At 37.1% G+C, this 24,263-nt stretch overlaps 3 protein-coding genes across 3 annotated transcripts; all 3 read right to left on the reverse strand.

The window, feature by feature from the left end:
* Positions 1–9,736: 9,736 nt before the first annotated feature.
* snrpd2 (small nuclear ribonucleoprotein D2 polypeptide) lies at positions 9,737–13,188 on the reverse strand. The gene is made up of 3 exons (XM_007251607.4): positions 13,059–13,188; positions 11,584–11,763; positions 9,737–10,323 (listed from the first exon to the last, which is right to left on the reverse strand). Coding segments are annotated over exons 1-3 (357 nt in total). The 5' UTR covers positions 13,061–13,188; the 3' UTR covers positions 9,737–10,148.
* A 1,140-nt stretch (positions 13,189–14,328) lies between these two features.
* On the reverse strand, positions 14,329–18,942 carry foxg1c (forkhead box G1c). The gene is made up of 2 exons (XM_015606425.3): positions 18,422–18,942; positions 14,329–15,858 (listed from the first exon to the last, which is right to left on the reverse strand). The coding sequence occupies exon 2, from the start codon at positions 15,816–15,818 to the stop codon at positions 15,090–15,092; it is 729 nt and encodes a 242-aa protein (XP_015461911.3). The 5' UTR covers positions 15,819–15,858; positions 18,422–18,942; the 3' UTR covers positions 14,329–15,089.
* Positions 18,943–19,022: 80 nt separating this feature from the next.
* On the reverse strand, positions 19,023–23,010 carry polr2i (RNA polymerase II subunit I). Its single transcript, XM_007251608.3, has 6 exons — positions 22,738–23,010; positions 21,716–21,770; positions 21,553–21,626; positions 20,578–20,652; positions 19,909–19,960; positions 19,023–19,295 (listed from the first exon to the last, which is right to left on the reverse strand). Exons 1-6 carry the CDS (start codon positions 22,797–22,799, stop codon positions 19,233–19,235), a joined length of 381 nt encoding a protein of 126 aa, XP_007251670.1. The 5' UTR covers positions 22,800–23,010; the 3' UTR covers positions 19,023–19,232.
* Positions 23,011–24,263: the final 1,253 nt, after the last annotated feature.

The following is a 24,263-nucleotide window of genomic DNA, read 5'->3' on the forward strand; positions in this document are numbered from 1 at the left end:
AAATACAGAATCCAGGATGTTCAGGACTCTGGAGAACCAGAGTTTATTCTTTTAACCATCTGTCACTATATGCAGCTCACACACACACACACACACACACACTGTGCTGACCATCTGCTCCCAGCGTATTAAACACACACACTGTTCCCTAAAATAACTGTAAACACTTTCATCTAATGATGTAATCTACTGTTAATTATATAATCAGACTTTATTCAGATTCAGTAAAACAAACACTAAGTGCATCTATCTCTCTCTCTCTCTCTCTCTCTCTCTCTCTGTCTATCTCTGTATAATTTTAGTCCCTCGCCCCTCCTCCATCTCCACTGACACTTTTATTGGTTGGGCTCAGCTGCTACAGTTTCCACACACACACACACACACACACACACACACACACACACACACACACACAGGTCACATATAGTCATTCAGGCTTCCATACAGTACATTAATTCCAGGGCCCTTATAATAGAAAGTCAGCTGTAGCCCCGCCCATTCAGGCTACAGTAGTTTAGCCCCACCCACATATTCTACAGCAGTTTACCTCCAACTATTCTGTCCACAGCAGCATAAACCAATTTATTTAATCTACAGCAGTTTATCTCTACCCATTATGTTTACTGTATCTTATCTCCACCTATACAGCAGTTTAGCTCCACCCATTCAGCCTACAGCAGCTTAGCTCCACCCATTTAGCCTACAGCAGCTTAGCTCCTCCAATTTAGCCTACAGCAGTTTAGCTCCATCCATTCAGCCTATAGCAGTTTAGCTCCACTCATTCAGTCTACAGCAGTTTAGCTCCACACATCATGTTTACTGCATCTTAGCCCCATCCATTCAGCCTACCCTATTTATTCTACAGAAAACGAGCTCCACCATTTCATCCTACAGCAAATTAACCCCACCTATTTATTCTACAGAAAACGAGCTCCACCATTTTAGCCTACAGCAAATTAACCCCACCTATTTATTCTACAGAAAACGAGCTCCACCATTTTAGCCTACAGCAGTTTAGCTCCACCCATTCAGCCTACAGCAGTTTAGCTCCACCCATTCAGCCTACAGCAGTTAAGCTCTATCCATTCAGTCTACAGAAGTTTATCTCTATCCATTCAGTCTACATCAGCTTAACTCCACCCATTATGTTTACTGCATCTTAGCCCCATCCATTTAGCCTACAGAAGTTTAGCTCCACACATTTAACCTACAGCAGTTTACCTCCAGCCTTTCAGCCTACAGCATTTTAGCTCCACCATTCTATTTACAGCAGGTTAGCCCCACATATTCATCCTACAGCAGTTTCGTCCTGTCCCTAACTCAGCTCTTGTTCGTACCCAACTCCTCCTCCAGGTCCTCTGCTCCGCCCCAGAGGCATTATAAACCTTTGTTCTATCAGATCCTCGCCCATGTCTCCTATTGATCCCTGCCATCTGCCCCTGCCTACAGATCAACACTGACCACTTTCAATAGCGGCTCCAGCTGCCATTCTGCCCAGTCTCCAGTCCAGCATTCCCATTCTAATAATCCTGTTTCACCTCTTTTAGCTTTAAAACCAGCATCACAATGTTCTTCCTCTTTTTTTAGGTTTCGTTGTTCTGAGAAGGTTTTTTTTTTTGTTCTTTTCAGAGGTTCATACTTATTCTCTTAGATTGAGTCTAGCCTTAAAATTTTGGATCCTCTTAGTTGTTCTGCATCATGTTCATAGCAAAGTTTCAGCTTCACTCAATGGTTCTTCATGCTTTTAGTGATGTTCTCATTTTCTACACAGTGCTTCTTCCTCATGCTCTTAGCAAAGTTCTAGCTTTGAGTTTTGGCTACTAACCATGGTTCTTCCTCATGCTCTTAAAGAGGTCCTAGCTTCGAGTTTAGATTTTTTTCTCAGCGGTTCTTCCTCATGCTCTTAGCAAAGTTCCAGCTTTCTATGTTATTATGGAGGTTCTTCTTTTTTCTTCTTTTTTCTCAGTGGTTCTACTTCATGCACCTCTTGGCTACAGCAAAGTTTTACATTTAAATTTGAGTTCTCTCTGCGGTTCTTCTTCATGCTCGTAGCAAATTTGCAGTTTTGAGTTATGGTTCCACTCAGTGCTGTTTTTCTAATTCTGTAAGTTTCTATCCCTTTATTTTGTTTTTTATCTTAGTAGTGAAATTCTACCATTTTAGGATTGGTTTCTTGCAATGGTTCCTCCTCATGCCCCTAAGGAGGTTCTGCCTTATCTCTCAGAGTGTCACAGACACAAAGATGAGTAGATGTACATAAATGATTTAATGAAACAGGATAAACAAAAGCAAAACAGAAAGCAAACATGGATAAACACAAAAAACAAAAAACAAGACTATGAAAACCAGACAAGGAAAATCAAACTAAGAAAACTAGACTGAGAGTAACAACAAAAAGAAGACTAAACAGCTTAAACATCGCTAAAAAAAACAAGAAAGAAAGAACAACCAGCACAAAAAAACAACAGATCTATGGTGAATTTCTAGACTTGACACAAGACAAGACAACCGTATACACCATCCAAATAGAGTGAATCTGATTGTCATTTGTCATTGAACACCTGTCATGAATTGTCATTCATTTACAATGAGCACATATGCTTCTAAAACAGGGAGCTTAGTGCATCCCAAATTTATCAACATTAACATTTTAACATAACATTATAGTCATTATGGCTTTTAGAAAAATGTGTTTTGGGGAGTGGGGTAGTGCACTATAGGACTCTGTGGTGCTGCTTAAGCATTTGTCCTTAATAGCTTTATTTTTTTCCCCTTACATTACTTTTAATTTTATACACTAAGTTGGTTTGAAAGCAGTACTTTTACACTTCTACTTGAGTAAAAAGTTTGATACTCCAACTTCTACAGAAGTTTTTAAACCCTAGTATATCTACACTTCTAAAGAGTAATGAATGTGAATACTTTTAACACCATTGGTGGTAAGAATGGATCAGCGCTGGGTTCCAGGGCAGGACTGCATAACAGCAGGCAGCAGGGCAGCGGAGAGCAGGGATGGGCAACATCAGGACACAACAGGAGGAACATAACATCTTTGTACATGTGACAGAGATAGAAAGAAAACAGAAAGAAGGGAAAGAAAAAGGGATTAGAATGGTTGTGGGAGTGGGAGTAGGCCTCACTGATTCTTGAGAATTTGGACTAATTTGGTTGGAAATGAACAACATATTCATGAATGGTTCTGCTTTTTCTCTCAGTAGTTCACCCTTTTGATCACTGGTTCCTCTCAGTAGTTCTCTTCTCCACACAGTGAAGTTTGTGATCTGTGTGTGGTTGAGTACCAGACTTCTAACTGACTGTATTTGGCTTCATATTAGAGGATTTTTCACTTATCTTTTCTTTTAAATTTAAACAAGAACAGTGATGATTGGCTGTCGTTAATTCATATTTTAGCCAAACTAAAAGTTAATCACTTCTATCACTGTTTGAGCCCTGTAATAAACTTTAATGACTCTAAAAGTCAGTGTGTTCGCGCCACCTAGTGAAGAAGCTCAGCCAGTACAAGCAAACACCTGTGTTTACATTCAGCTCCACCAGAGGACAGCATTAACTCACAATAAATACCTTACCTTATACTCTGATCTCTGCTGGGTCCTGGGTCTGTTTTAATCAGAGTTTAATATAAGTTATCTATGTATGTACGCATGTATTTATTGTACCATATATTTTTTTCCCCTCATTTTCATGAGAGTTTAAACTTTACCATTAAATATTCACCACCACTGTGAACAAAACTCACAGTTCCTATAATAGAACAATTCACAACCATTATCATTACCTTCATAGTATTACTATTATTACTATTAATGTATTACTATTTAAACAAGTTGTACAGTGCATAATACAGTGTAATACATCATATACTACGTTGTATAATATTGGATATCACTGTATGTAGTACAGGATATAATATATATATAATATAGTGTGTAATATAGTATAGTGTGTAACACTGCGTACAGTAGTGTATAGTACAGGATATAATAGAAGGTAGTACACTATGTAGTACAGTGGGAAATACGTACTACATTGTACAGTGTAAAATAAAGTGTAGTACAAAATGCAGTACAGTGTGTAGTATCGTGTGACAAACGTTGTATATTAAAGATTCTAAAACAGTGTGTAGCACAGTGTATTATACAATGTATAGTACAGCGTGCCTTACAGTGTATTGTACAGTGTATAGTACAGTGTACAGTACAGTACGTAATACAAAGTAGTAGTGTTGTAGTCGAGACCGCTAGACCCTGAGTCAAGATTGAGACCGGGAAAAACTCAGACCAAGTCCAAAACCGAGACCAGATTAAGATTGAAAAATAAAAATAATTCAAATTCCATTCATTTTTATTCTAAAATGTAAAAAAAAAAAAAAAAAACAATCACAATTTGTCCTCAAACAGCTCATCCCTATGATTAGCTAGCTCGTCACTAACGGTAGTTTTCTCTGCCTGGTAGCCCATCACTAAGGTTAGCTAGTTTGTCGCTAAGGTTAGTTAGCTCATCACTAATGTTACTTAGTGATACTAGCTTGTCACTAGCTTTAGTACTATCCCAGTCAACAGAGCAGTGTGAAGACAGCAACATTAGAGGGATAAGCCTGACAGCACCCGGAAGTGCGTGTTTCATTAGTAGCATTAGGTAACATTAGTATTTTAGTGAGCTCGTCACTAAGATTAGCTAGGTTGTCGCTAGCTTCAGATCTTTCTCGGTAACATTAGTATTTTAGCTAGCTTGTTGCTGAGGTTAGCTAGCTCGTTGCTAACCTTAGTTCTCTCCCCTATAACATTAAGTTATTATTTTTTTTAGCTCGTTGCTACATAGCTAGCCAACTGCTAATGTTATTTATCTCGCTAGTTTGCACCTACTTCTCCTTGTGCTATCTTTCTAGCTGTCTGAAAAAATTAATCATGGTCCTCGAGGTCCAGCCAGAGACCGAGACCGTACTCGAGTACTACAACATTAGAAGGTTGTACACTATGTGCTACAGTGAAAAATACATCCTACATTGTACAGTGTAAAATAAAGTGTAGTATAAAATGTAGTACAATGTGTACTACCATGTGAAATACAGAGTACGTAGAATAGTGTAAAACAATGTGAAATAAAGAGTATGTAGTTCAGTGCAAATAAAAAGGTTTGGTACAAAATGTACTACAGTGTGTAGCGTGTAAAATACAGAGTATGTAGGACAGTGTAATACAATGTGAAATAAAGAGTGTGTAGTTCAGTGTATATAAAAAAGGTTTAGTACAAAATGTACTACAGTGTAAAATACAGAGTATGTAGAACAGTGTATAGTACAGTAGGTAATGTGTATGTGTGGTTGAAGTGTGTATTCTGTATTTCTCTCTGTTTATGTCATTTGATTCAATGCAAGTGGGGTCACCTTTATGTGACTCCTGTGTGTGTGTGTTTGTGTGAGAGGTGTGTATGTGTGTGTGTGTGAGGATTAGTGTGTGTGTTTGACACCTCTGGCTGGAAACAAACTGAAGAGACTCCAGTTTCTCTGGGTGGTCGATCAGTGCGCTGTATCAGGTTGCGGGGGGGTAAGAGGGGTTCTCAGATTCTGAGATCATTATCACATTTCCCCTCTTAAATCACTTCTCACTGAATTAAACATCACACATACACACACACACACACACACACACACACACACACACACACACACACACACACACACACGTGATACACTTAAGAAATAATATAACTATGGTAAATATTAAGCAGTTAAACACAGTCAGTCTGAACAGGGGGATGTGAGTCTCTGTACCACTTGGTCACTGATGGAGGAGGATGAGGGTGAGGAAGGTCAGATGATGTCACCGAACACAGTCAGCAGATCTAGACCCAGTGTGAGAGAGTAGGAGTGATTTTTGAAGAAAATTCAAACAGACCAGCTTCCTCATCAGACTCCTTATCCAAATCTCCTGTAAGCAACTCTGGTGAAATCTGTAATGCTGTACAATATTACCACAATTACACTCAGTTACCATCAATTTACAGGTTCTGTTTATTACATTTACCAAATTTGACCAATTTACATAACTTTACCTATTTACAAAATTTGACCAATTTACAGAGTTACCATTTCACCAAATGTGACCAATTTACAAAACGTGACCAATTTACCAAATTTGACCAATTTACATAATTTTACCTATTTACAAAATTTGACCAATTTACAGAGTTACCATTTCACCAAATGTGACCAATTTACAAAACGTGACCAATTTCAAAGTCAAAGTCAAAGTCAAAGTGGTTTTTATTGTCATTTCAGCTATATACAGAGTACACAGTGAAACGAAACAACGTTCCTCCAAGGACCATGGTGCACATAAACACAGTGTAGACAGAACAATAGTGCAACAGTACAAAAGTGCAGACAGACAATACAACACAATACAGACAAAGAATAATAAATAACAAGACAGTGTGCAAAAAAGACCAGGTGAGGTAGTAATTACTCTATTACACAGTGTGCAATAGAGTCCAGTGAGGTAGTAGGGTTTTTAGTGCTTTCCATTTTCTGGGGTAAGTGGGGTAAGAGTGTGTGTGCATGTACAGAAAAACCATCAGTTCAGTCTCTGCAGTTAAGGAGTCTGATGGCTTGGGGGTAGAAGCTGTTGCAGAATCTGGTCGTGCTGGACCGGATGCTGCGGTACCTTCTTCCCGAAGGCAGGAGGGAGAACAGTTCGTGTGAGGGATGAGTGGGGTCATTCACAATGCTGGTTGCTTTGCGGATGCTGCGGGTGGTGTAAATGTCCGTGATGGAGGGGAGAGAGACGCCGATGATCCTCTCAGCTGTCCTCACAATACGCTGGAGGGTCTTGCGGTCAGAGACGGTGCAGGTCCCAAACCAGGCAGTGATGCAGCTGCTCAGGATGCTCTCAATGGTCCCTCTATAGAAGAGTGTGAGGATGGGTGGAGGGAGACGGGCCTTTCTCAGCTTCCGGAGGAAGTAGAGACGCTGCTGGGCTTTCTTGGCTGTAGAGCTGGTGTTCAGGGTCCAGGTGAGGTTATCTGCTAAGTGGACACCAAGGAACTTGGTGCTCTTAACAATCTCCACAGAGGACCCGTCGATGTTGAGTGGAGAGTGGGTGTGTTGTGCTCTCCTGAAGTCAACAACCATTTCCTTTGTCTTGTCCACATTCAGGTGAAGGTTGTTGACTGTACACCAGTCTGTCAGCCGCTGCACCTCCTCTCTGTATGCTGACTCGTCGCCTTTGGTGATGAGACCCAGCACGGTTGTATCATCGGCGAACTTGATAAAGCTGTTAGAACTGTGTTTTGCAGCACAGTCATGAGTCAGCAGGGTGAACAGCAGAGGACTCAGGACACTGCCCTGGGGGGCCCCCGTGTTCAGTGTGATGGTGCTGCCCCCGAACCGGACTGACTGGGGTCTCCCCGTCAGAAAGTCCAGGATCCAGTTGCAGAGGGGGGTGTTGAGGCCGAGCGAGCTTAGCTTCCTGGTGAGGTTCTGTGGGATGATGGTGTTGAATTTACCAAATTTGACCAATTTACATAATTTTACCTATTTACAAAATTTTGACCTATTTACAGAATATTACCAATTTACCAAATTTTACCAATATACAGTTATCAATTTTACCCATTTACAAAATCTGACAAATTTTCTGAATGTCATCATTTACAACGTTTCCTATTTAGCCGAATCTCACCAATTTAGAATTTCAAACATTTACAAAATTGTATCAGTTGACATATCTTTAACCATTTTCAGGATTATACTAATTTACAAGTTTCCAAAAAATAATTTGTTTTCACCAATTATAAAGTTGACCAATTTACTTAATCTTACTCATATATTGCATTATATAAATTCATACTGTTTGATCCATTTTTACAAAATTTGACCAGTTCATAGAATTTAAACAAATTACAAATATACACTGGCATACCGAATTTAATGGGGCAGTAAACTGATTAATTGTTATCTCAGGGTACAGCTGGTGAGTCTGAACCCTGGACAGTGTGCTCATGGGAAGGGAGAGACCTGATAGTGGGTTCCAGAAATCACATCCACATTCAGTGCATTCATTATAACATTATTCTAGTTCCTGTCTCACCAAAGCTGGACCAGGCGGTCGACTGAAACCGTTTAACAAAAATCTCTGCAGTTCTAAATCCTGCTGCTGATAATATCTTCACCTGTACATCATAAATCTCACACTCACCTGCTCGCCCACACACACACTGTGCAGGTGTGGATGTCACAGGTTAGATAAATGAAGCTCCACAGCGTTCTCTGCTGCAGGGTGGAGAACCTCAGGGGAACCTGCGGAAGACATTCCACTAAATCAGGTGGAGCTGAGGGAGCAATCACACACACACACACACACACACACACACTCACTGTACTAACATACTGTAGCTATGTCTTACTTTATTAGATTTAATGACTTTGTAATGTATACAACATGTGGTTTTGTGTTGTCTTGATGAACATGCATGTAATCTTAAAGGCAACATATATTTCTCCAAGATCTTATTATACTTTTCTGCATTATACCCTGACAGACCCTGTCTTTGGACCTTTTGCTGATAACAGTCTGGACGTTCCGGTTTTAAGCTTTAGAAACAGAGGGAAACCCTGTCCCCATTCCTTCATAAATGTTGAGGTATGAATTTCTATAAATTATTAGCTACTTTAGCACTGAGCTATCACTTTAACGTCAGACAAGCGTCAGGTAACAACAGAATTTGCTTCTGAGGACAAATAAATGCAAAGTGACTTGAGACACTGATACACTGTGTGTCCAAGCCTGTGGTTTGGAAAGTTTGTGTGTGTGAGGGTGTGAAGTGACACTCAGCACATCTACACTCATTAATATTCGTTAATAATTCAGAAAGCTTTAAACGGCAGTTTGTCACAAAAACTGAGCACAACCCAATGACACCACCTACACCCGAGAGAGAGAGAAATGGATAGAGGGAAATAAAGAGATAAAGAGAGACAAAAAGAGACAGAGACAAAAAGAGGTAGAGAGAGACAATCAGTCCAAGCGATTATTTTAATAAATGATTAAAGATAATATTGTGAATAGAGATAGTCACAAAGGCAGATAAAGAAAGAGAGAAAGAGGGATAGAAAAAGAGAGACAAATAGAGAGACATGATCATTCTAAAAGATTACCTTCATCAACAATTAAATATTAATTTTAATAAAAAAATTTAAGCAGCTTTTCACAAAACAGACAGAGCAGAGAAAAAGACAGAGAGAGACAAATAGACAAAGGGAGATACACAGATAAAGGGAAAGAGAAAAAAGAAAGATATACAGTGAGAGAAAGAGAGAGACATGACAACAGAGAAAGACAAAGGGAGAACGATAAAGACAAAGAGACTGAGATATGTTTGTGTTTTTTAATGTTTGTAATCTGTTTTTCCATCCTTCCTATTCGTTTGTGATTATCAGTTGAATTTAACGCGACTTAATTTCAAGAAAACTACCTCAAGGCACTGTATGTATAAAGTGTTTGTAATAAACTACCTGCCCACTTTCATGTTCCAATGGTTCGATCTAAATGATTATTAGGAAACTTGAGATATTATAAAAAAAAAAAAAGTATATTAATTCCTAAACAGGAATAATAAAATATATGCTGAAAGAATAATGATACAATTCTAGTGGGTCAGATTTTATTGCAAATAATTCAACATATAATGGCTCCAAAAACAAGGACACTGACGAAGATTGTTATCATGAGTACAAAACTTTATTTATGGGACAAGTCAGTCGCTGCCTGTCTCCTACAGACAAAAAAACTAAAACGAACAACCATTTCACATTTTTCCCACCCAATCAAAAAAACAAAAACAAACAAAAAAAAAGTTCCATCAAATATGAAATACTCTTCTATCATGACTGTTAAATCCTGTGTTATTCATCAGTGTACAAAACTCAACCAGACAACCCCATGTAATCACAGCCCTGTTTAGGGCACATGCCAGCCAGTGCAGACCCTTCTTCTACTGTTACAAACCCTGATACCTCCCTCCAACCCCCAACACTGCACTTTCTCCTCAACACAGAGGTGAAGAAGTGCTAAGGTTGGGTCGGTTCTGCAGCTCGCCTGCACTGGACTCGCTCTGTAAATGTGGACAGTCTATTTGCCGGTGATGAGAGGGTTCCTCAGAACGACGATGACCGAGTCTCCTCTCAGGAACATCTTGGAGATGTAGCGATCCTTATTGACTGGTTTGGACTTCTTCTTGCCCTTTCCACTTTTGGGCACCTCTGTCCACATCTCCTTCACATTCTCCAGAACCATGTTACAATGCCTGAAAGCAAATAAAACACAGAGAGACTGTAATCCACTAACAATCACAAACACCAGTCTATCTGCCTGGGTTGGTGTATATATTAGGGAAAATTAAACAGTTTTTGGTAAATTCTGTGCAAAATTAATTGGTTTCACAAAAATATGGTAAAAGGTGGTAAAATGAACCAGACACGAAAACTGTCAAGTTTTTTTATAAATAAAAAAAAATAATTAACATGAGTGAGGAATCCATATAAAGATGATATATGTTTAGACTTTCTATTATTTTACCATCATGAATGTTCCATATAAAACTCAGACACGTGCAAGTTCACTAGTACTCCATTTGCATTTAGGTCATGGCAACAACTGGATCACTTTATTGCAACTGCAAAGAACTAATAGCCCTTAAGTTTCTTCTCAATTAATCACAATTTCACACCAACCTCACTCTGCAAAATGTTAAATGGAATTTTATAAATTTAATACAGTTTTCACATATTAAATTATCTATTTTATCCCACAGGAAGAAGCAAACAATAACACTCAGAAATTATCTATGTCAATATTGGATCAGATTAGTTTTTGCCAGCCTCTAATTTAATCTCATATCCACCACAAGTTTTTGTGTTCACTCATCATCATCATCATCATCTTCATCATGGCCTTAAAGCCCCTCAAGAACACTTACCAAAGGTCAAATGGCCTCCAAAATGGTACTCGAATTACATATTCCACATGATGAACACAAAAGCAGTTTAATAGAGATAGGTAGTACTGTTTCGAATATTTTTATTGCTAAATATTTGTACACAGTAAATCTATATAATCTGGTTTGCAGCTCAGAAGGACAACTCAAATGACAGCAAAGTGAGTGCAAATGCTACAACATCCCCATTTATAGGCAGGGTTAAGTGTAATGGTTGGCTGTAACAATTACTGCACTAAACAGTCAGTTCAGTTGTATACTAAGTGCAGCAGAAAAGTGAAAAAAGGCTCCTGTTTCAAATACTGTGCATTTAATTTACACGACAACATAGAAAAGCAAATCACAGCTCCAACAAACTCACTCAGACTTAATTGCAAACCTGTTTAAAATACATTAAGCCACCTGTGTACAAACCATCAGTCAAACAATGCAAACATACAAACCATTACTTACACACTGTAAAAGTGTTAGAAAATACCTTAGCCTGGCTAGCACCTGCTTCACACCAAGAATGAGATTAATATAATAGAAGAGCAAATTCTCCTCTGCACACAGTTCAGAGTATCGTACCTGTCAAACGCCTTCACTCTGCCCAGCAGTTTCTTGTTGTTGCGGCAGTTAATAAGGACCTGTGTGTTGTTTTTGACGGACTGTGTGAGGACGGACAGCGGCCCCGTGTTGAACTCTTCCTCCTCTCGCTTCTGAAGCTCCTCAGGAGTCATCTCAGACTTCGGTTTGTTTAGGAGACTCCTGAGACACAACATGTTATTAGCATTTGTGGAGGAAATTGGACACTGATTGGTTTGAGCACAGTATATTAATCTTAAAAAACAGTGTTTAATTAAATAGTTTTAATTATAGTTTCATTTTCCCCTCACATATTACTATAAATTAATGTTTAATATTAAAATAAGTTAAACTAGGTTCGGATTGGCTCTTTAAACCAGTTAACTAAACATCAAATAGGAAGGATTTCTTTTTAATGTTTGAAACCAAAATACAAAACTATGAAAACCAAGCATTAATTTAGTCACTAGACTATTGACTAATCGGGAAAAATAATCTTTCAATTAATCAAAAACTATATAATAATAAAGGTAAAAAGGTTAATTAAGCAATAAGAAAATAATTGTTTGCTTAACTGATAAAACCAAGTATTAGATTAAAAGTAAATGTATATATAGTAGATCAGTCTATACAATTGCATTAGTTTAATCTGTAAAAAAAAAAACAGTAGATTACTCAATCGTAGGCTAAATGGTAGATTAATCAAAATAAATAATTGTTAGATTATCAGAAAAAAACTTTAGATTAAGCAACAAAAAATATTCAGATCAATCAAAAAAAAAAAAAAAAAAAATATATATATATATATATATATATATATATATATATATATATATATATATAATTTTTTGGTTTATTGTTTTTTTTATTGTTATATATATATATATATATATATATATATATATATATATATATATATATATATAAAAATAAAAGTAATACTTCGGTGCAGCCCTTAAACTGAAGTTGGCTTTTTGTAAGAATTGTCTATTTTAGCTACATTAATGGTGCAGAAGAATTGCTGAGGAGCCTGAATGTACAGATACTTCTGCCCCATTTAAGGTGGAACAGACAATTCTAATAAGCAGCTCACTATTCTTAATTTAACTCAGAACGAAAAAGCACAATACAGGAGTTAAATTGGATAACTAACGTAAGATAACTATCCAGCCAAGATTTACAACAACTAAACAGCAGAAGAGAATTATTAGAGAATTATTTAACATTATTAAATACGCTTATCGACATTTTAGTCTAATTTAAAAGTAGTTTTAAAGCAATAACACAATATTCAGGTCCTCTATGGGCATTAAATTTATTATATTTAAGTAGCTAAGCTAACACCTAACTTACAACTGCTAAATCTCATGCTGCTGCTTTTGTGTTTCTACGGCAGACGTTTAACTCCTGTAACCAGCCAGGCTTTCCCTAAAACACCCAAAATAACAGTAAAATCGTTTAATAATGTAAATACTCACATGTTTAGGGTAGTAAACTCTAATTTACTCTGGTATAAACGGATCTTTCTCTCTCTGTGGGTAATTCAGCTTCAGCGCGCGGGTCACGCTCACAAAACGCAGCGTTATGGCGCCGCTTCCTTCCGGGGACTTTTATTATATTTAATAAAATAATATAAAAAAAGTCCGGAACATGTTTTAGTTTGTCGTCGAATAAACGTTTAAAAGTCAGGAATTAATTTTTACTTTTTACATTTTTTGTGTTATTATTTTACATGTTTAGTTGTATTATATATGTGAGATGTATTATAATATATTATATATATATATATGTGTGTGTGTGTGTTTGTGTGTTTAGTAACAGTATGTGCTGAAAGAATGAGGTCAGCTGACTACCTGAATATACTGAATATAGACCAGATTGAATGAATGAATAAATTAGGGAGAATGAGATCATAATTTGCACATTTGGATAGTTCAGTCCTTAACCTCATTGAGAATCTTTGGGATGTGCTGGAGAAGGCTTTGTGAAGTGGTCAGACGCTCCCATCATCAATGTAAGATCTTGGTGAAAAAATAATGCAACACTGGACTGAAATAAATTGTGACATTGCAGAAGCTTGTTGAAACAATGCCACAATGAACGCAAGCTGCTTGGATGGAGCTGCTCGGTAGAAGAGTTAATCACTTGTTAATCCTACCTCTTATTCCACACATTTTATAGAGTGAAAATCTGCACACATCTGCAGTTTAGAAAAAACAGGAATTTAATCAGACAAATGCACAAAGACATTTATTTCACATACATGACCATCAAACAAATGCAAAATAGTTTTACAGTACATTATTTTGTTTTTGTAAAAAAAACAACAAAAAAAAACAAATAAAAGCAAAACTAAAAATATGTTTTAGTCCAGGTTTTTTTAGTTTGTTTATAAATATATTATACACCAACAAATATATAAACACAACAAAAATACATTACCATTAGATTTGAAGTTATAGTATGTGTGTATAGTTATATATTGGAAAATCCATGCAATTAGTCAAAATATAACTTTTAAGAATGATAAGCATTTACTCACAATATTTCAGGCATGCATTACATAAACCGTTTAGACCAAACGAGATAGCATTTTGTAATATTCAGGCTAACAACAATAACTTTCAAAGTGTACTGTGTTCTTCATAAGTGGTTGTTAATTGATGCTATAGTATCACAGTGTGTTCTATTGGTGTTCTAATGTGGCAAGGGGGTTGCTATGGTATTTTAGACAATACCATATTGCAATGTGGTTGCTAGATGTTTGTTTAGCAGTTCCAAAATGTGTTATAGTATTGATGTTATAGTGGGCTCTAGATGCCACATTGTGACAAAGTGGTTGGTATGGTATTCAAGTCATTTGCCATAATGTTGCATGGTGGTTGCTAGGCAGTTGCTATGTTATCCCAAATGGTTGCTTTGGCATGCAAAGCTACTATACTGCATACTATAGCTGTTTGCTATAGTAGACCAGGTGGTTGATATGGTGTTGATAAGATGGGTGCTACATTGTGACAAGGTGGTTGGCATGGTATGTTAGTCAGTTGTCGTGATGTTGCTTAGTGGTTGCAATTGTATCCCAGGTGGTTGCTAGGATTTGGATAAATGGGCTCTACATGGGGGCTACCTTGTAGCAAGGTGGTTGCTCAGGTTTTGAAGATTTTTTTCAAGATTGTTTTAAGTTATTGCTTAGTGGTTGGTATTATATCCCAGGCTGTTGCATTGGTATTCCTATGTGGTTGCTAGCTGGTTGCTTTGATATCCCAGGTGGTTGCTACAGTATTACAAGGTGGAGTCTAGATAACTACTACATTGTGGCAAGGTGGTTGCTATTGTATTTAAGATAGTTGCCATGATGTTGATCAAACCTTGGACCTTGAAAATGCTACGCAATTAAAAATCCAGCAGAACAGTTATGATAATAATATTAAGAAGAAGAATGTAAATCAGAACACAATATAGTAATAATATGAAATAATGAACAAGATTTATTTACATACAAATTTAATTTAAATACAAATGTGCCAATACGAGCTGGTCATGCTGGGATGATACGTGTATGCAGGGTGAATAAGGGCGGGGTCAGTGTGGAATTGCTGCAGGATTCCCATAGGGTGCGCTGTTCCCTCAGAGGGTATGGCATCTTTCCTGGCACTGGAGCAATCTGCCACCAGGGCAGGTTGGCCGGGCATTACCCCATTAGCACCCATAGCAGGAACCGAGGTTGGCACAAACGATGCAGTGCCCAGTCCGGCAACCTCGGATCTGGTTCCTGCCCATCTGTGACCCTGCTGGTGGGCAGACACTGGCTGCTGCAGTGCCAGGAATGATGCCATGGGCCAATAAAAGGAGCTGGGCAGTCCAAGCCCCGCCTTCCACTTCACTATCTTTGCAGACTTATCCGCCCGATTAGCCGGCTGGCACTGTGTTAGCTTGCCCGGACTTCCACCAATGTACACCTCACTGCACGGGTCGATCATCCAGTAGCTTCCCTTGCCCGGGTCGTCTTGTGGGCGTGGCACCCGGACGAAGCACTTGTTGAGGCTCAGGTTGTGGCGGATGGAGTTCTGCCAGCCCCGCCCCTTCCTGCTGTAGTACGGAAACCGCGACACAATGAAGTCGTAGATGCCGCTGAGTGTAAGCTGGCGGCGGGGGCTGTGGGCGAGCGCCATCACGATCAGGGCGCTGTAGCTGAATGGAGGCTTCTCCAGCAGGGGGCACTCCATTCCATCTGTCATTAAGGATTCCTTTGGGCAGGCCCTGCCTCTTTCAGGAGCCCTGAACATAGACAGGTGGAACACACTTTGTTTGATTGACATGTTTATAACAGCGATATCCAGTAAGAAGTTATAATAACCTTAAAGGAACAATCTGTAGTAAATGAAAGCAAGTGTGTGAAATGGCTGTTTTTGTGCGGTTGTGTTCTGTACCTGGCAATCCGAGATGTGGAAATGTATTACCGTTACATACCACACAGTTCAAATAAGAAAATACTGACTAAAGCTCTGCTGATAAGAGCTGTCGGTACTTTAACTCAGCATGGTTCCTTAATATCTGATGATACATCCTAATCATGTTATGAGTTACTTCAAAAATTTAATCCTTAATGGTCCTTTAATACCAATATTTAATATACAATCCATCTAACCTTAATATTCATAATATGTTTGCAATGACACATTGTAATTGTAATGACATAGTATCTGGCATTAAGTTCTAATAACAATAATATTCAGAATAATGCTATAATAATAAAATGATATCTAGTAAATCCAGTCTAATAGCATAACTATGCAGTATAAAATTATAATTATGTTAACATCCAGAATGAAGTTCTAATAGCATTTATATCCAGAATGAAGTTATAGTAATATTAATATCCAGTATGAAGTTCTAATTATGTTAATATCCAGAATGAAGTTCTAATAGCATTTATATCCAGAATGAAGTTATAGTAATATTAATATCCAGTATGAAGTTCTAATTATGTTAATATCCAGAATGAAGTTCTAATAGCATTTATATCCAGAATGAAGTTATAGTAATATTAATATCCAGTATGAAGTTCTAATTATGTTAATATCCAGAATGAAGTTCTAATAGCATTTATATCCAGAATGAAGTTATAGTAATATTAATATCCAGAATGAAGTTCTAATAGCATTTATATCCAGAATGAAGTTATAGTAATATTAATATCCAGTATGAAGTTCTAATTATGTTAATATCCAGAATGAAGTTCTATTAGCATTAATATCCAGAATGAAGTTGTAATAGCATTAATATCCAGAATTAAGTTGTAATAGCATTAATATCCAGAATTAAGTTATAATAATATTAATATCCAGTATGAAGTTCTAATTATGTTTATATTCAGAATGAAGTTCTAATAGCATTAATATTCAAAATTAAGTTATAATATTAATACCCAGTATTAAGTAGTTATTACATTAATAACCAGAATGATAGCATGCTAATGGCATTCTTATCCAAAACTTTAATAACATTAACATCAAGTATGAAGTTGTAAAAACACTGATGTCCAGTATGAGTGTGTATTACTTTTCTAATTACATTCATATTCAGAATTAAGTTCTAATAAGGTTATGAATGAATATCCAGAATGAGCTCAGCTGAATTCACACTGGATTTTAAACTGTATGAGATCTCTTTCTACACACTTTATCACACACTTGACCATACCTGTCTACCTGTACACAGGTGTGAGTTCACCAAGCAGCAGCCAGGAAAGCTTCCCCTCAGGGATCAATAAAGTAATATATACAGTGACAGCAGGAGGTGTAGAGTTCCTCATCCTGGATATCAGTATCACTGCACTGCTGGGATTTCAGTGAGTTTCTTGGGTTTGTCTGAATGCAATCCAAATTGATTATGAATTGAATTATTCTTATATTTCAGTTAGATTAATCAAACTAATTCAAACACATAATCAAAGGTGGTTGTAGAATGGATAAATGGATAAAGCATGCTAACAAATAAACAACTGAAAGCTCAAAGTAATATTTTCTCATTAAATTTACAAAACAGATGCATTCCAGAGCTGTCATATAAAGCTCTAGATAAAAATAAGAGAACATTTAAACAGTATGAGTTTCTTTGATTTTACCAAATTGAAAACCTCTGAAATATAATCAAAAGAAGATGGATGATCACAAGCCATCAAACCAAACTGAACTGCTTGATTTTTTGCACCTGGAGTGGCATAAAGTTATCCAAAAGCAGTGTGTAAGACTGTTGGAGGAGAGCATGATGCCAAGATGCATGAAAACTGTGATTAAAAATCAGGGTTATTCCACCAAATATTGATTTCTGAACTCTTAAAACTTTATGAATATGAACTTGTTTTCTTTGCATTATTTGAGGTCTGAAAGCTCTGCATCTTTTATTGTTATTTCAGCCATTTCTCATTTTCTGTAAATAAATGCTCTAAATGACAATATTGTTATTTGGAATTTGGGAGAATTGTTGTCCGTAGTTTATAGAATAAAACAACAATGTTCATTTTACTTAAACATAAACCTATAAATAGCAAAATCAGAGAAACTGATTCAGAAACTGGAGTGATCTCTTAATTTTTTCCATAGCTCTCTTTATCTATCATATATTTACAAGTATTGCAGTATTTCAGGTTGAACTGTGTCTCAACATTAGTTTTATTACTTTCACACTAAAGGAATGATGCTACTATATCTTAAAAATAATTAAATAATTACCCCTCCAATTAGCAGAGTGATAACTGCATGCCTATATGACTCTAAACTGTATGTAGATTATGTATACAAGGCTGGTGGCTCCTGGGGGGCCAAATAGAGTCTCCTACCTTTGTGTACTGTACTGTCTACTCCTGTCCGGTGAGACGAGTACCTTCAGTTCTCTCCCTCTTTTATTCTTTCCCTCGCTCCAGCAGACCACGGATACTGAACGGGTGGAAAACACTTTTGGGGGTCTCCGGTTCCTCCATGTCCATCAGAACAACCCCCCTTTTTCACAACTCAAACAGAAATTAAGCAGTTTCTGCAGCAGATTCTGCAGAAAATCAACAAAATTTCATTTACACTCCGTTGAGTTTGCATGAGGCCATGCTGAACTGAGGACTAAACTCTGAAGCTCCTTTATATGAGCCCACTCTCATGAATAATCAATAAACCCATCATAGGCCCCACCTTTCTGTACCCCCCACCCCCATGCATGAACATTTAGACTCCAAGGTTTTACTAATGGACGGAAAAGATGCTTGGAGGGCAAACCTACTTATTCTAAACATAAGTGAGTAAATCTATGGGAGTCAGTTTAAAAATCATCAAAAGTGAATCAGTAATAAATGTATCAATGTAATGTAACTAACTAACTGGGCCTAAAATACCTACAGCAGTGTATCCAGACAGTGTTGGCATAGTTTTCTTAAAGACAAAATACAGATGTGATGTATTTATACACAATCTTTTATTAAAAATACTAAAAAAAAAAAAAAACACTTTACATTACAGGACTGTAATTCTCCGGCTCCAGTATGGACTCAATTCTAGCTGCGAGTGATGGCTGTTGCACACTAAACCTTCACAGCTTCAGCTTTAGGAACAAATGCAGCTACAGCACAACAGAATCTTCATCCTCCACCACCAACCACCTCCTCACTCTGTCCATCTGTGTCCACAGTGTGGTGCCGTGCAGACGTAGTACAGCCGCATAGCGTCCTAAAACACACAGATCCAGACAAAACACATGATTAGAACCTACCAATACAATAATAAATGAACGTGATTATTTTTTCCCCCATGTTATCAAACACAACAAGTCTAACTTCCAAATTCATGTGCTTTTGGTATACAGATTTTTAACTGGATGGACTGAAACTATAGTTTGTATTGTTTCCATAAATATATATTTTAACTCTGAAGAAAATACATATAAATAAAAAGATATATCTAAACTTTGATGTATAATACTACTACTATTGCTAAGAACAACAACAACAGTGATAGTAATATATTATGTATTACAGATTTATTACATAGTTTAAAAATACATTTTCATTCCCTCCTAGACTAAAAAAAAACGTTTGTAATGCTTTAGTAGAGTATAAAATTAAAGCTGCAATGGTGTAAAATGAAAGGGGGGATTTATGTGAGCGTGTAGCTTGTGATTGCTTGTAACTGCCTATACTGTAAATCCGAATCTTATGAAAGTGTGTGTGTGTCTGGGGTTTTCACATAATTTAAATGTCAAAATTGCTTTCATGCTTATTGCTTACACAGATATGTGAATAAAATGATAAAGTATCAAAGTAAAGAGCTGCTGTTACTGTACCTCAGCCTTCATGCTGTGAGACTGGAAGAACACTGCCTCCTTGTGTCCGCACCTAGAATCACAGACACGATTAGAATAATTTACATGAAAACATATCAATTTAGCCATTTGCAGGAATCTGCAAGAGCAGGGGTGGAAGATGACTCGCAGGTGAATAATGTGGCAGGAGCTCTACCTTAAACAATACAATACACTGCAGATTCACTTCTGCTATAGATGTGGGTAAAATTCAGATACTAAAACTGGCGGCTCCCGGCATGAATTTACAGTCACCAGAGAAGATCTACAGGTATGAAGCTGGACAAGTGATGGGTCTGTGAAATGCATAGAGGGGAGTGTGTCTAATCGACGTGAAGAGCTTCCAAGTTGTGGGTGAGTTAGTAAGTAGTGGTTATATATAAGTTAGAATATACAGAACGTGCTAGGAATGCACTAGGCCCTATGTATCACCCAATGATTAGAAGTAGTTTTATTATATCCTGTATTATTTTACTAAAGGCTGTAACAGAAATCATTATAGATTTATTGTGAGTATAAACCCAATTGCTGCTGGTGCAATCTAACCTTTGATTAAATGTAGAGGTGAATGTAACGTAAACAGATTATGAAGTTTGAAACAGAAAGAAGTGTGAAAGATTGGAGTTGGTGTGAGACAAGTTCAGCACTAACTTTGGACAGGGATGGTCTTCTGTCCGGGGCAGCGTTGGATCCTGGGACACATCTGCAATAATCTGTGTGAGCTCACTGTGAAACAACAAGACAGCAAGGTTAAACCACTTAAGTTCCGGCAAATGAGCAGCAAGGTACAAGGTTTATATTATTATTTATAATATAAACAAATCTTTTTAAAATAATTTATACTGTACAAAACAAACATGAGTGTGTTTAAATGCACATAAAAATGCAAATAAAAAAACTGCTAAAACCCAGGAGTCACTCAATAATCGATCTCTTTCTAAACTCAATGCACACCTTTACAATTGCTTAACAGAGCAGAAAATTAAGTGCATTTTTACGCCTGAAAGTCCGAACTAATGTTTGCGTCTTTGTATATTGTATACATATGGTACAGTTAGTTTTGGTTTCACACTGTAGTTTAGTGAGCAGACTGAAGAACTGTACTACATCCTCTCACATGGCTTGAGTCTTTCTTTACTTCATTAATTGGTTTGTATGAGTTTTAAGTTTGGCAAGTTGTTTTGCCAGGTGTTGTGACAAATTCTAGCTCTATTAGATCTGAATTTGACTCAGCTTCGTGTTCTTTCCCTCTGGCAGCAGAATGAGGGTAAAAGATCCTCCTCAGATTCTTTTTATTTCTGTTTGTAAATAAGGGTTAACCAAGTGTTGCAGTAAATACATGAATTCCCATAAATTAATTTGTGTTCCTACTGCTGTGTAATGCATCTGCACGCCAAAAGGAGCCAGTTCATTAAATCTGGACCAAGACCAACTCTAAACTCTGGTCCTTTTGTCTGGATCATGGTTTACAGCCTTAAATCTGTCCCAAACAAAGCAGGTGTGAAAACACCCTACGACAAATCATTCACCTAGTCACAGTTTTTTTTTTTTTTTTTTTTACTGGTAAATGGTTATGCGTGTCTCTAAACTGCACCAGTGTGCTTCTGTATTATATGTATGACTTACTCCACTTCGTGGGTGATTTTGTTCACATATATGCAGCTGTTGTCAGCCTCCTGCTGGTAGTCGCAGTTCCTGCACTGAAAACAGACAGAAATAAAGTTTTAGAATGAACTTTAGTGATCACAGACAGCCCTTCTTTAATCTTAGTAATCTTCAGTAAACTCACAGCATACAGCAGAATACGGTTCTCCTTGTCCTCTTTAGGGTACAACATGTTGTTACTGTAAAAACAAAGAAAGATAAAAGACGATGAGTTAAATTTCCGACTTTTCTCATTAGGTCATACAGGTCTGACTGACTTTGGACTTGATAAAACACAGTCGACCAACACCAGCAGATGACACGTCTCTACAAACAATCACTGACCATCAGAAAATTTCCTATTAAACTTGGAAATCAAGGGACCAGAGCCTGGAGGAAGAGTGGAGAGACACACAGCCCAAGCTGCTTGAGGTCTAGTGTGAAGTTTCCACAATCAGTGATGATTTGGAGAGACATGTCATCTGCTGGTGTTGATCCACTGTGTTTTATTATCAAGTCTAAAGTCAGTGCAGTTTTGTTTTCCCGGAAAATCTTACAGCACTTCATGCTTCCCTCTGCGGACAACTTTTATGGAAATGCAGATTTAATTTTCCAGCAGGACTTGACACACTGCCCACACTGCCAAAATTACGGATTGGTCTTATTTAATATTTTAATTTTCTGAGACTGTTTTTTTTTTTTTTGGCTGTAGTGTAAGCCATAATCACTAACAATAAAAATAAATGCTTAAAATAGATCATTCTGGGTGTAATACATCTACATAATATATGAGTTCCACATTCACAAGAACAGAATTACTGAAATAAAGTAAATATTCAATAATATCTTAACATTTTCAGATGCAATAGTATACTGGTAAACACAGGTATATAACTGTTACTGGTTTGTTGCTTATTTTACAACATTTTTCCTTTTGGTTTGTAATAACTGTATGCAGGTAAAAGAGTAACGTTATGGATTTAGGTATGTATTATGTAACATATTTTCCAGTAAACAGAGGATTAAGCTTGATTGTTTATTGTGAAAGAGGATTAATGTGTATGTAAACCCTCCCCCTGCTGTTCAGCTTTGGGGTTTAGCTTTATTATCTATCATAATTAATAAAAAAATATAGTTAAATATGTGTTTTTAGGGTATTTTTCTCACCATTCCTGACAGAATCTGATCCCGACGAATCCGGGTTCATAGGTTCCAGTCTCTAAATCCATCCGCTTTGCTCCCTGTTCCCTCTTTCAAACTGTAAATCAGCTCAGTTACACTCCCTCACTCCTTTAACCCGTTTAAACCCGATAAACACTCACAGATTAACCCGATAAACCGAATAAATTACCTAATATAACCGAGAGTTTAACAGTTAAGCTAACGCGCTGTGTACACAAGCTTCCAAACAGTGCTGCGCATGCGCACTCACAGCTCCGGCTCAGACCACATGAAGCGCTGGTGGATGAGAGCGCCGCGCGGCGGTGGAGGACTGAAGCACAGGCTACCAGCGCTCAAATACAGACCTGTATAAAGTACAAGAGACCCAGACCAGTTTGGGCACCCTGATAAATTTCCTGCTTTTCCTTTATATATAATTTCTTGTTCAGATCAGCAATTTCAGTTAAATATATATATATATATATATATATATATATATATATATATATATATATATATATATATATATAGGATTTACAGAAAGTGTGCAATAATTATTTAAACAAAATTAGACAGGTGCATAAATGTGGGCACCCCAAAAGAAAATTTACATCAAAATTTAGTAGATTACATTACATTTGGCAGACGCTTTTGTCCAAAGCGACTTACAATAGTGAAGTACAGAAATGATAGAAGGTAAAACAACTTTAGATAGGGCCTAAAAGAGGTCAAAGGGAAATAATGGGATAGAGGAGTAAAGGGGGGGAAGAAGGAAAAGAGGTTAGAAGTAGTTAGTGTGTTAGAGGTGTTAGGAGAGTACGTGCTCTTTAAAGAGCTCTGTCTTCAGGAGTTTATTAAAGATAGCGAGAGATTCTCCTGATCTGGTAGTGGAAGGTAGTTTGTACCACCATTGGGGAACTCTGTATGAGAACAGTCTGGATTCCTCCAGTAGATCCTCCTTTCGCAGAAGTAACAGCCTCTAAATGCTTCCTATAGCCTCCAATGAGAGTCTAGTTTTAGGTTGAAGGTGTTTTGGACCTTAATAAATAAAATCATAATTTAAAAACTATTTTTGTATTAATCAGGTTCTCTTTAATGTGTTTCATAATCTGAAAAAAAAAACATAAGTATAATTTAAAAAAGCAAAAAGTAAATCTGTTGGGGGTAAATACTTTTTCACAGCACTGTAGATCTCCATTATGCTTCGTTTCTTAAGTCAAGAGTCATCCAGTCACCTCATATCAATCCCCATACTTACACCAGTATTTAAAAAATAATACAAAATACAAAATATACTGGTTACTGTTGGTCTGTTACTGGTGTGGTGCAGATTGATAAGCATGATCCCACTTCATAATCTGAATGTCACAAATTAAATGGTTTTATATAATTTTATTAAGTGTTCTTTTACTATTGGACCCTTAAATAACCGTTTACTAACCACATAACTTGTTAATTTCGTAACTTTTTTGTTGTTTTTGCACTGTATGTTCAGAAGAGACTACAGTGCAGACGAACAGTCTGTTTAATAG

This window comes from Astyanax mexicanus, chromosome 9, assembly GCF_023375975.1.
Source record: "Astyanax mexicanus isolate ESR-SI-001 chromosome 9, AstMex3_surface, whole genome shotgun sequence".
NCBI classification, from domain to species: domain Eukaryota; kingdom Metazoa; phylum Chordata; class Actinopteri; order Characiformes; family Acestrorhamphidae; genus Astyanax; species Astyanax mexicanus.